The sequence below is a fragment of the Sceloporus occidentalis genome, unplaced genomic scaffold (genome assembly GCF_023333645.1).
Source record: "Sceloporus occidentalis isolate IW3139 unplaced genomic scaffold, rSceOcc1.0.p SCAF_6, whole genome shotgun sequence".
NCBI lineage: Eukaryota > Metazoa > Chordata > Lepidosauria > Squamata > Phrynosomatidae > Sceloporus > Sceloporus occidentalis.
The window spans coordinates 44,473,519-44,487,713 of record NW_028316986.1 but is presented as its reverse complement, the minus strand read 5'-3'; the positions used below and the strand labels follow the sequence as shown (position 1 = coordinate 44,487,713).

General features: G+C 40.1%; 1 protein-coding gene across 1 annotated transcript in view; it reads right to left on the bottom strand.

The window, feature by feature from the left end:
- LOC149310686 (calpain-13-like) overlaps positions 1–14,195 on the bottom strand; it is a 101,169-nt gene that overhangs the window by 71,261 nt on the left and 15,713 nt on the right. Inside the window, exons 2-3 of the mRNA XM_089529441.1 lie at positions 12,971–13,040; positions 8,241–8,359 (exon numbers count right to left, since the gene is read on the bottom strand). Coding sequence (XP_089385567.1) covers positions 8,241–8,359; positions 12,971–13,040 — 189 coding nt within the window. The remainder of the gene's footprint in view (positions 1–8,240; positions 8,360–12,970; positions 13,041–14,195) is intronic.

Sequence of the window (14,195 nt, the reverse complement as noted above, 5' to 3'; positions counted from 1 at the left end):
CCTCTGAGCTTCCCTGGCTCCTTCATCCTCCTCCTCCTGCTTCATTATAGGATGCCCTCCATGGCTCCCTTCTTCCCAGGGCTCCCCCCCTCCTCCTACTCCTCCTCCTCCATCACTTTCTCCACTACCCCCTCCCTCTTACAGCCCTTTGCAGCCCAAAAGTCACCCTGATTTCCCCATTTGCCTCCTCTCAGCCTCCAGTCCTTCGTCTCTTTCCTCCTCCTCCTCCTCCTCCTCTTCCCCTCGGATGAAGGGAGGGAATGCTCTGACCTCTGCCCGCCCTCTGACCTTAATCCCTCCCTGAATTTGCCCTGATCATGATCGAGGGCAAGTTCATATTTTGCGGAACCCGGGTCTTTTGAGAAAAGATGGATTTTAGCCCGATTCTGGATACCCCCAGGGTAAGGGGCATTTCCTTGTGCAAGCCTCGACATGAATTGTGACAGAATCAGGCCCAAGGTAATGTGAATGGCCCCAGTGCCTACAACAAGGGTGGGCAGTGTATGTCCCTACAAATGTTGAGAATTCCTCACTAATAGCTATCCTGAATAGATCTGATAGGACTTCTAGTCCAACAACATCTGGAAGGCCAAACTTTGTCCTTCTGATCTACAGTTTATAGAGCCATAAATCAGTTTATATGGAAAAGATTTTGCATGTATTCAAACGTAACTCTGTTCTCTCCAATTCCTGTTTGAATATGCAGTTAAAAATAACAGCCTGAAAATCCATACAATGTTCCCTAATATATAAAATTTACCCACTCCTTTCTGTAACATATTCAATTTTTATATCCAGTTTTTGATTTCAGAATTGCATCACAAAATTTGAAGTAGTTATTCTGACCACAGAAGTCCATGCAACTGAAACTTCTCAATTAGGCTACTGTAATGCACTGTGTGTGGAGCTCAGTCTTGAAGAGGACTCAGAAATTAGAGCAAGTGCAAAATGTAGCAGCAAGATTGCTGATCAGAATACCGCATGGACAACATGTAACACTGGTCTTAAAGGTGCTGCATCAGCTGTACAGTGCTTTCAGTCTGCATTCAAAATGCATTCAAAATGTCAAAGTGAGTTGATATGTAAAGCCCTAAATGGCTTGGGACCTCAGTACCTGAAGTAGCACCTTTCCTTGCATAACTGCCTGAGAATTGGGGTCTTCTGAAGGGGCCCTTCTCTGTGTCCCAGAAGAAATGTGTGGAAATAGCATAGGGCCTTCTCAGTTGTGGTACCCCAACATTGGAATGCCTTCCCCTTGGAATTCTGACTGGCATCAAGATTGCATTCTTTCAACCATGCAATGTTCCAGACAGAAAAAAATGTCCTGCAATCCATTACTGAACAAAGGTGGGTTGAGAATAACAATGGGGAAACGGGAAATGAAAATGGAAGTGACAGATTTTCACACCTCTAAGACCCATTTCCAGTGCTCAGTACTAATCATGTGACAGAAGCCTAAATTCAGTTCCCAATCCCAATGAGAACAGATCCACTGAATAAAAACTAACCCACTGATTAAAAACATATTTTAATAATCTGTACTTTTAGCTATATCTGTTTTTGACTTTTCTAAACTTCCTGAAGTCTCAGGGCTGGGAAGAAGATGGGATGACAAGAAGAATAAGAATAATTGTTTAATAAATTTCTGTCATACATGTGTCCCTGAATGTGTCATTTCTCTAAACTAAAAAAAAGCCCAAACCCTCTTATCATTTCTTTTTAGGAAAGGTGCTCAGCGTTCCAAATGGGGACACACAATAAATCTACAGTATGGAACTATAACCAGTTAACCATTTTAGTTTCAGTTTCTGTCCTTAAAAAAAGAAGAGAAAGTACAGCCTAAAAGGGATTTGCCCTTTTCACTGCCACTGCATGCTGACTTGACATTTTCATAGAACAAGCCATTACTCCACCACAATCTCTCTCCTGGGTAGTCACACAGCCAGTTCAGGCCCCATCTTGCCAGCAATTGAAAACATTTCATTTAAAATAAGCTTTTGCTTCTCCTGATGCTTAATTTAATTTATTTATCACTACTCTTGTCTCTGTGGGTTCTTCCGTTTACTATTGTTTGCTTTTTAAGCTCTTGCTACTGCTTTTAAGTTTGGTAGTCTGTTTTATTTATTATGTATTTATTGTCATATTTTTTTTTTTGAATTGTTACTCCACTTGAATACCTGCCTTGCCTGACTTACAATAAAACTATAAAAGGAATAAATGATCTGCATTATAAAAAGATAGCAATAAAGATAAGAGAAAAATAAAATCAAGGAATGGAATTAAGAAAAGAACAGAAATGGGGGTGATATTCATATGGAGCTGATTTAATTTGTTCTTCAAAGACAAGAACACATTTAACCTTTGTTTTTCTTCCTACTCTACATTTTCCTAAGCAGCTCTCTGATTTTAAAATGTACAGATAAATGTTTACAGCAGGGGAAATCGTGTACAAAAATGCACACCTCAAGGAAAATTGCCTACTACTATACATAAGCATTTTCACATGGACACAACTGAGTTGTGTGGGTGTTTTGAATTTATGTAGGCCTATCTGTGAGTTTATATACTGTCGGCCCTTCTTATACACAAATTTTTTATACATGGATTCAAGCATCCATGGTTTGAAAATATTTAAAAAAGTATAAATTTCAAATATCAAATCTTGACTTTCCATTTTTTATAAGGGACATCATTTTCCTTTGTCATTATATTTAATGGGACTTGAGCATCCATGGATTTTGTTATCCATGGGGGACCTTGGAACCAAACCCCAGCGTATTACAAGGACCCACTGTATAAGTTTCTTTATGATATGTCCATACTCAGAGGCAGGATTAGCCAGAGGAAACAATGAGAGGGAGGGAAGAAGCACTACCCTAGTCCCACTTCAGATCACATGCAAGTAATGCATGAATACATCATTGCGGGCAACATCAAATTAAATAGACCAAATGATCTAACCTAGTCTATGATCATAGCTCTCAATCTTTGGCCTTCTAGATGTCCTGGACTCCCAGATTACCTGGCCATTGGATCTACTGGGGGTTCTGGGCATTGTATAAGGTTCCAAACCACTAGACAAAGGGTGCATTTATACTGTAGAAATAATGCAGTTGGATACTTCTTTAACTGCCATGGCTCTTTCCTAAAGAATTTTGGGATTTGTAGTTTTGTAAGGCACTAGCACTTTGGCAGAGAAGTCTAAATAACTTGTAAAACTAGAGATTCCAGGGCTGCATAGGATGGAACTTCAGCACTTAAAGTGGTGTCAAACTGCAATATTTTTACACTGTAGGTGCACCCTAAGTCACCTTCTCCTTTTGACATACACATGTAAGTGTGTGTGTGTGTATGTGTCCTTCAGTTATTAAAAAAAAGTTAGGTAACTTCAGGTATGAGGTTAAGATTGTTATTTTTCTTTAGGCTTGATATCCATAAAGATTAACTGCCAAAAATGGATTACTGAAGTTTGAAATAGAAAGAAGCATTTGATATCCCTCCCACATTGCAAAAGCTCCCTGTTGATTTAACTTAAAAAGAAATCCAGGAAGCCAAGTTTAAATTTTGCATAACAAGAACTAGAAAGGCTGTGGATGCAAATTGGGTTTATCTGAACCATCAAAGCAAAAGCACTGCTTTGAGCCAGTAAAAATAATCAAGCTTGTTTCATCTTTAATTGTAGCTCTTGGTAGAGAACTTAGGTATAGACAAGAGAAGATGCACTGGGAGCTTCATCTTTCCAAACTCGTTGACACTGGTATATATTTCAGCTCTCAACTAAAAGCTGGTGACAGTTACATGTAGTATTTTGTGGTTCATCTGTTGACTGATAATGTTGAAGGGCCAGAATGTGGAAAAATTACTTTCTTGGACTACAATTAACCAAGCTGAGTGGGAAGTTCTATGATTTTTGGTGCCAAAAAGTAACTGTCCCAAGCTCCAGCAAAGTAATAGTAATAATAATAATAATAATAATAATAATAATAATAATAATCCTGCCTCTCTACAAAATGCAATCGGGGCGGCTTACAAGGTTAAAATATACAATCCAAAGCCTCAACCCACCACCCCTTTATTAAAATACTTCAAGAACCAAGACGTTTAAAGTGCAAACACCAAAGTGTCTATCAAGAGAGTGCAACAATTTGATCCAGATAGTGGAAGATATACAAAAAGATCAAAGTAAAGTTCTCAATGAATCAGAAATAATTTTTTTTAAAAAAAATCATGGTTTGAAAGGGTGCAGGGTGACCTGGATTTCTTGGGTTACCAATTTTTTGCTTATTTAATTGGTTCACTTTAAAATGTGTTAATACGGTTTTCCATTTCTTTAAAAACAATAACCCCAACACACATAATAACTTATGGAGAGGAAAACCAATGGAACAATAAGCAAATATCAGTCAAAGGCCAAACTTGGTCATTAAAAGCCAATCAGCAGTCATGTGTTAAAGAGGTTCAGAAAAATCCAATAGAAATCAGTGAAACCAGTTTGCCAAATGTGAATTAAATTAAGAACAGCATTAACAGATAATACAACCTTTTCTGTTTTGTCTGAGACCATGCTTGGCTTAGGAGAACACACTGAAATATTTCAGTCACCCTTCAGTCTTTCAGTCAACGGGTTGGGAGTATCCATTTAACATACTATTCTTGTGCCATTTTTCAAGCCCTCTCTGTCTTACACATTGCTGAAAAGTAGACTCAACCTAGCTGTGATGAACCCTCCACAGAGAAGCTTGCCTGTCCCCCAAACTATGGCCAGTAAATACATTTGTATTCTCTTAAGATTTGCAGGGTGCTCCCTAGATTTTTTTTTTATTCACTACAAATATTTTTTATATTTACTACTATGTCCATTTTAATATAATTTCTTAAAAGATCATTAAGGTGCCTGTTTAGTCTCCTAATATAATATCCAGATATTTGAATATTTAAAAGGGTTTAAATGGAGTGTTGATGCTTGTTTGAACTATATTGTTGGACACAGGTTGGGAGCCCAGGTAACTAGAAGGCGATGAGATCCTGAGCTATCCCTGTTCTAATTCAAATTATTTGCAAGTGGTTTGGTCTTGAATAAGGAATTGACCCATCTGCTTGACAAAATGTTTATTCCTAGTGGGGATAAAAATAGCTAGAACTAGTTTGACCATATGAATCAAAATAGCAGCCTGCATGTTTGGACTCTCATTGAGCCATGGCTTTGGGAACTGTCATGATGAGCCCCTGTATGCTTCATAATTTATCACGACATCACAGAATACAAATATATTTATAGCAAATGTAAACACTGCTTTCTTAGTTGATCATCTACATCTTTGTTTTATTTGGTTTTGTGGAGTGCAGTTTGAGTTTCCCATGATATTAACCCTTTTAAAGGGCAACAAAAATATGCAAGTATGACAGTTAAACTTGTTAGAGTTCAGCTTTCACTAGCAGAACAGCAAAAGTGTGGGTCAGACTATTTATTCTAAATCTGCCTTCCTAAAGAATAAAGACGTACTCAAAAAAAAATGACAAACATGCAGTCCGTAGTTTAAAAACAAATAATAATGACTTTAATAAATAAATACATAACAAACTAAATCCTATCCTAACTGGTGATGGTTTGGGGAAAGAGATGAAATCTCACAATCATTATTATAGCAGGAAGAGACTGTTAGTCTAACTCAGAGGAGACTGTTACTGTATTTTAGACTGAGAGGAGACAGTTACTGCACTGAGAGGCGACTGTTTAGAATCTTGAGAGAGAGTCTGTTAAACAGCCTCCAAGATTGAGTGACAGGAGTCATATGTATAGATAGAATGAGATAGATAGAGAGAAGTCCCTGTCTAGCTAAGGAGGGAAAGGAGAATGCAATACATAAAATTTCCAACAGGTTTTATTTATTATGTTTATATTCCACCTTCATTCTGAATGGGGCCGAAGGCATTTGCAATATGAATTAAGACAAGGCCACTCTCTGCCAAAGAATACTGGTACCTAACAAAACGGCAAACCCCAGGATTCTATAGGATGGAGCCATGATAGTTAAAGTGGTGTCAAACTGCATTATTTTTGCAGTACAGATGCAGCTTAAGACAAGTTTTTTTTATATTTACTCCTCCATATTATTTCTAGTAAAGTGGTGTCAAACTGCTTTATTTCTGAAATATGGCAGCAGCAAGGGTTGGTTCTACTATTAGGCAGAGTGAAATGACCATTTAGGTCAGCAGATTTTGGCTGTCATATAAAGCAAGTAAATTGCTGGGCATTTACTTTTTTACTGTAGTTTTACTGAGAGAGAGAGAGAAAGAGAGAGGCTTGAGGGATTTTCTGCCTTGGGTGCCAGAATAACTGGCTTACTGTGAGTGCTATCTACTTTGACACAGTGGCTTCTCTTCATCCTGCAGAGAAGTGACTAGCAGGGTGCCGCAGGGTTCTGTCCTGAGCCTGTTGTGGTTCAACATCTTTATAATTTACTTGGTAGAGGGCATGCTTATAAAATTTGTAGATGACACCAAATTAGGAGGGTTATCGAATACCCCAGAGGACTGGATCAGAATTCAAAATGACCTTGACAGATTGGAGAACTGGGCCAAAGCTAGTCAAATCCACTTCAGCAGGAATAAATGTAATGTACTATACTTATGCAAGAAAAATGAAATGCAGAAATACTGGATATATGACACCAGGCTTGACAGTAGTAGATGTGAACAGGATCAAGGGGACTTAGTAGACTACAAGCTAAATACGAATATGAAATATGTGATGCAACACTCATGAGAGCTATGCATTTCTAGGCTGCATCCACAGGAGTATAGTCCAGACTGAGGGAAGTAGCAGTACCAACCTTTTCTGCTTTGGTCAAGCCACACTGACACCACCAAGCTCCAAGCCTAGAGGAACTTTCTCTTCCCATAGCTTGGAGCTTAGACGTGGTGTGGTGGTGCCACTGACCCCCAAGCACACCCTGTGTCATGGCTGCTCTGCTGGTCTGTATCTGATAATGCCATTCCTTTAAGCAGCCTCAGTGGGTGCCAGAGAAAAGAGAGGGACAAAGGCATGCAAGCTCAGTCCTTTTTATATACAGCTTTAAAGTTAGGGTTAGGATAGATCACTCCTTTAGTAATTAATAATATCAATGCTCTTTGCTACATTTCCATTCCAACCTGTCTTCTAGAGACAGATTCCTAGCTAGTCTCCCATTTAGTTATTTCACAAGCTCACTCCTGCACAGATATGAAACCAGAGCTTGGAAAATATATGGGGTGGTGTCTACAACTCACAGAATCTTCTAGCCAGTACACCTGGAAAATTCTGTGAGATGTAATAAAAAAGTAACTTTTCCAAGCTCTGCATGAAATTATATCAGGCTCCTTATAAACAATCTGTGTATGCAGTTGTTAAAGTAGTGCTTTCCAGTTTCTAGAAATCATTTAAAGTAATATAAAATGTCAGGCACTGCTGCTGAAATAGAAAATAGGCTTTTTATGTCTTTGTAGAAAAAATGATGCACCCTTTACAAAGTTGTATGAAAACTAATAACCAAGCTGTGCTATGTTAGCAGCAACTCTGAACAGATCATTGAAGAACATTATGGAAACTGATATTTGATTCAGGGATGTGGGGTCTTTGGGCTGTTTTTGTTTGCTTTGGTTTTGATCTTCTTGTCAGAATAAAAGTAGATCCAGTTCTACTGGGCTGCAGATAAGAGGATAGTGGGGAATGTTTTCAAATAATGCAATAGACTCCACTTTTTAATAGAGATGGAAAAGAATTTTGCTGAAGTCAAGATTCTTATATCTCCCACATCTCTTAAGACTTATTGTGAGACAAAGTACATCTTGCCTTATATATTTTTAAATTTGTGAGGCTTGTGAGGTTCAGTAAAATATGGCTTAAGCAGAGATTTTAAAAAAGCAAACAGACAAAATGGAGAAAACGGTAAAGAGAGAAGCTCCACAATGAGGCTGAAATACATTGGGCTTTTTAAACACATAAACAGTTGACCATCTTTTGTTTTAAGTTTCCCCTGTTGTGGCAAAATTCATGTAATTTAACTTTAACATATTTTAATTTAGATGCTATGTATTTTGTCCATCTGTTTTGTTTTTGCTGTGATACTTACATTTTGATTATTACTTGCAGAGAGCAATAAAGAAGTATTATTATCTATCACCATTAACAGCTCTAGGTTCTGGAATTTTGGAACATAACTCACATTGACACTACTACAACAACACACTAGGCTACATACCCGGAAATGGAAAATCCCTGCATAATTGTATTTGAATCCTTGGTCCTTTGGAATAACATTGTTCAGGAACTGCTCTTGTCGAGTCAAAGAACCCAGGGCTGCTAGGACCCAACAATCACCTTGAAGAAGGAAAGAGACAAATTGTCACTGACTTCAAAACTAGTTTCCTACATCCTTAGTAAATATCCCTTACTGGAGCATTAAGAATAATAATAATAAATAAAAGCTTTATTTATATACCGCCCTTCAAAACATCAGGGCTGTTAACATCAATAAAATACAACAATACAATACAACACAATAAAAACAATACAATTAAAACAATAAAAGAACTTATGCCAGATCACCAACTGCTAACAGAGGGGGGGGGGAGGGCGTTCAGGGAGGAAAATCAGGGGTAGGCCTGCTCGAAAAGAAACATTTTCAGCCCCTTCTTAAATTGGGCCAGGGAGGTTGCTGAACGGAGCTCAATGGGCAGCGAGTTCCAAAGGGTAGGGGCCGAGGTGGAAAAGGCCCTTCTGGTGGTATTCACTAGTCTAGCCTCCGGGACTCTTAATAGGTGCTGCCCGGTAGATCTGAGTGTGCAGGGCAGATTGTACGGAGAGAGGCGGTCCTTTAAGTACCCTGGGCCCAAGCCATTTAGGGCTTTATAGGTTATAACCAACACCTTGTATTGCGCTCGGAAGCGAATAGGCAGCCAATGTAAGTCTTTTAAGACCGGTGTTATGTGACTGGTCCTAGGTGTATTAGTGACCAGTCTTGCTGCCATATTCTGCACCAATTGCAGCTTCCTGGTATGGTACAAGGGTTGCCCCATGTAGAGCGCATTGCAGAAATCCAAACGAGAGGTTACCAGAGCATGTACTACTGTTTCTAGGTCCCCCCGGCTCAGGTAGGGGCGCAGCTGGCATATCAGCCGAAGCTGATAACAGGTGCTCCTGATCGTCGCATCCACCTGAGATGTAAGGTGGAGCGACGAGTCAAGGAGCACTCCCAGACTGCGTACTGAGTCCTTCACAGGAAGCGTGATCCCGTTCAGGACAGGTGGAACCACCACCATCCCTGGGCCGGGAGAACCTATCACGAGCACTTCCATTTTCTCTGGATTCAGGCTGAGTCTGTTTTCCCTCATCCAGCCCATTACCGACTCCAGACAGGCCACGAGAAGAGAGATGCCATCCCTGGTCACTGCATCAGTCGGAGACATAGAGAAAATTATTTGGGTGTCATCAGCGTACTGATAACCCCGTGCCCCATGTCTCCGGATGATCTCTCCCAGCAGTTTCATGTAAATGTTAAAAAGCATGGGAGACAGAATGGCTCCTCGAGGGACCCCAGATGTTAGGGGCCTCTTGTTGGAGCACACGTCTCCCAGCTGCACCATCTGGAACCTCCCAGAGAGGTAGGACCGGAACCACTGGAGCACAGTGCCCCCGATTCCCACCTCTGCCAGGCGCTCCAGAAGGATACCATGGTCTATGGTATCGAAAGCTGCTGAGATGTCTAAGAGCACCAACAGGGACACGCTTCCCCTATAGGAAGCTACCCTAAAAACAGTCTGTCTGGCAGTCTACCTAACTCAGTATAAGGATGAACTCAGATTTAGTTAGGGTTAGATTGGTGGAATTGAGGGGTTTTGTTTTTGTTTTGCCTTCTCTTCCCATAGTGACCCTCTAGCCCAATGAAAATATCAGAGAGAATCAGAAGATATATGGTCCAGAGGGATCCCTGAGAATAAGTGGCAGCACTTTGTACAGGGATGGACAAGGTAGAAGGGTATAAAATGAGGATATTGCGCTCTAAGAAAAAAAATCTTCCTCCTTAAATTCCTTCATTCTTCATGTTTCTAGCACTGTAAACCTTAGTTCAGCAGTTGAGCACTGAGAAACAGTTTAGGTGTCCAAAGAAAAAAGGCAGACAAAGTTACCAAGAGAATGTGAGCATAGTAAATGTAAGAGTTCTAGGTGTGAGCAGTTTTCAATGCATTGCCCTTTGCAGTGCTAGAAATTTAGGGAGTAAAATGGGGAAATCATTTGAAGAAGATAGCATTTTTATTTGAAAGGCAGTTCCCTCATTTTGTCCCAGTTGTAGCTGTACCCCTGATCCTTGTGTGAGTATAGCTCATCTGCCCATGGTAGTTAGATGCTTGGCCTGGTATTCGTGGACCAAAAAAAGGGACACACTAAGGTTTCTGGGCATATAAACAAGGGGAAGCAAAGCAAGAACATAAACCACCATTTGATGATTCACAGGTCCCCAATCTTCCAGTTTCTTGTTTCATCACTTGCTGCTTTACTGACATTTCCACCTGATCATCCCAATAAAATGATAACCCCCAGTGATTTAGTCCATGTTTGTCCTCTCTGCCCCCTTTTTTGGAAAGTGTATGTGGGGATAAGTACTGGGGATCATATTATCCCCTACCACCAACCTCACAGAAGCACAACTAAGGTATGGTGATTGTTTCATTTTTCATTTTTCATTTTCCTCTTCCTAACCAGGGAATTGCTGGATTCTTCCATTCCCTCCTTTGCAGCATGTATCAAACTTGCCTTTTTTCCCCAGCCTCAATTGTGTCTGCCACTGAAAACTCTTTCAATGTACGGGCCATCTCCTATGTAGACAATATCAATTTATTCCTTGTGAGATTTGCCTACCACTTTACTTGTGGGAACAATTTTGTCTTCAATCACTCTGACTGTATGACCTATAACTTTCTGTCTTTGCACTGAATCAGCACAACTTCATACCACACAGACTCCCATGTTTCTTTTTAAGGTTTTCCAACACACTGTATTAACTTTACTTTCATTCTCTCACCCTCACCTCTTCTCAAATGTGCTATAACCACTGTTCCTTGTCCTATTTCATATGCATGCTTTCTTTTCTTGATGTTTCCCTTGCTTCCTTGCACAGTCTTCCTTTATCAGTCAAGCCATTCCCTTCTTCTCTTCTGAACCTCTCCAAGTAAAAACACAATATATATATTTTGCAAAACATTTTCTTCACACATCATAGACTTTCCTATTCCAGACCGCATTTTCTTTGCTTACCTCTTAATACTCCATCAGCTTTTTTATTCATTTATCAAATGTTAGCATCTGTTTTGCTCCCCACTGTCCACCCAAATTTATTGCCAGTCTGCCTGAAACCTGGACCATATAATTAAGTATGTGCTTAAGTTTTCCTTCAAAATCAATGGTGCTTAAAGACACCTAACTTTGATGGGACTGGGTCCTGGATAAGAAAAGTACTCTTTTCTGCTCTGATTTTCCCTATATAAATATATAAGTCAATAATGCTGATCAAAGTACATGCAACCAGACAAAAGACAAGTAATGAGCTCCTCTATTACACATGTTTTAAGACTATGAAATTAAGCTCAGTAGAAAATAAACACAGAGAAGTTCTTTTTTTCTCATGATACCAGAATGTTGGATAAACTGATGAAACTGACTAGGAGCCCTGGTGGCGCAATGGTTAAATGCCTGTACTGCAGCCACTCATTCACAAACCATTAGGTTGCGAGTTCAATACCAGCAAAAGGGCTCAAGCTTGGCTTGCATCCTTCTGAGGTCGCTAAAATGAGTACCCAGATTGTTGGGGGCAATTAGCTTACACTTTGTAAACTGCTTAGGGAGTGCTTAAGAGCACTGATAAGCAGTATAGAAATGTACTTGCTATTGCTATTGCCAATAGTGAAAGATTGAGGAAAAGGTTCACTTGTTCCTATAGCATATGGATAAGCTATGGAATGATGTATAATATGATGGCAGTCAGATGTTTTTTAAAGGTTTGGGGTTGGAGGAGGAGATTAATGGAGGATAAAGCTATTAATAACTGCAGGTCATGGTAAACATAGCTTGCTTCTGGAATGAGAAGCAGTATGCCACTGAATTTCAGCTGCTGGGGAACTATCACGGGAGGAAAGGGTGCTTGCATTCATGTTCAATTTGTGGGATTTGCATAGGTGTTTGGCTGGCCTCTCTCAGGGACGGAGCCAGGATTTTAGGAAGGGGGGGTCCAGACTAAGTGCCACCATTATATTGGGGCTTGGGTGTGGCAGCACAGCAGCACACACCATTCATTTTTCTAACGGAAGGGGGGGTCCGGACCCCAAGAACCCCCCCCCCCGGCTACGTCCCTGCCTCTCTTGAAAACATGATGCTTGACTAGCCTGATCATCGACTCACTGCATATTTTTGTACAATAAACATATATCATGTTTGGGGATCATGTTCAGTGGTCTTGTTTACATTTTCTGGATGTCCATCAAAATGGGCAAACAGAACTTACATACTTAAAATCTGTATACACATAAACACTGTCCTCATGATCAGTTGTATGCATTTATTAAAGAACAGATCCTACATCTATAGCCTGCAATCATACAACTTTACACGTATAAGATCTGTTCAAAAATTCCATTCCAAAATTCTGAGTAAGCACCACAAATTAGGGGCTGGCAAGTGGGTTCATTCCCGAGTCCCTTATACTTCTCCATTGTACATTTCACATTAGTTCCAAATAAGAGTGCAGGGGATAAATGTCTGTAGAATGAATTTTTTTAAAAAAATGCACAAGCCAATTACACTGTAACAGAGTTTATCTGCTTCCTATACCATTGCAACAAATAAATACACATTGGCAGGATATGCTAAGAAAGAGAAGATATGTTTCTTCAACTGCAGATCACTGGGCTCTAAGAGACAAGAGAATTTGAATCTTACCAATTTGTCCTTGAAGAATATCAGCTCGGCTCACACCATCCACAAATAAACAGGGATCCCTCATTATTTCCTTAAAAAGAGAGAAAGAAGAGAATCATGTGAATTTCCATCTATTTATGGTAGCACATACTTATATTTTGTTGAGTGAACATAGTATGTCACTCCTCAACTAAGTGATTGTGTACTCAGTGGAATCTAAAAAATGCTAACGCAGAAGCAAGTTCCTATGATAATCCATAGCAAGTATACTAAAAGCTGCTTTTTATATACATTGGGCCCTGAGTATCAGCTGGGGTTCAGTTCCAGGACATATATATATATATTAATGGTTGAATTTGTGGATGCAGAATCCATGGATGTAGAGGACTGACTATAAACAACTCTGGGAGTCCCTTCAAGCTGAAGAGTGAATACATAAAATAAATTTCCCAGTTCTTGGTGGACATATAGGGGCTTGGATTTTGAGTTTGTCATCAATGAGTCAACAGTGTGATGCGGCAGCTAAACAGTGTGATGCGGCAGCTAAAAAGGCCAATGCGGTTCTAGGCTGCATCAATAAAAGTATAATGTCTAGATCAAGGGAAGTAATAGTGCCACTCTATTCTGCTTTGGTCAGGCCTCACCTGGAATACAGAGTCCAGTTCTGAGCACCACAATTCACAAAGGATGTTGACAAATTGGAGCGTGTTCAGAGGAGGGTGAATAAATAGTGAAGGGTCTGGAAACCATGCCTTATGAGGAAAGACTTAGGGAGCTGGGTATGTTTAGCCTGGAGAAGAGAAGGTTAAGAGGTGATACGATAGCCCTCTTTAAGCATTTGAAAGGGTGGCACATTGAGGATGGAGCAAGCTTGATTTCTGCTGCTCCAGAGACTAAAACATGGAACAATGGATACAAGCTCCAGGAAAAGAGATTCCACCTCAACATTAGGAGGAACTTTCTGACAGTAAGGGCTCTTCAACAGTGGAACACACTCCCTCGGAGTGTGGTGGGGTTTCCTTCCTTGGAGGTCTTTAAGCAGAAGCTGGATGGCCATCTGTCGGGGATGCTTTGATTGTGATTTCCTGCAGGGCAAGGGGTTGGGTTGGATGGCCCTTGTGGTCTCTTCCAACTCTACAATTCTATGGTTCTGTAATCACTCCAAGTTGAGCCTACCAGATGAAATGAAGAGGCTTTCAGATATTCCTCTTTTCTTTTGATGCCCCTTGCTCTATCCAAAAATCTG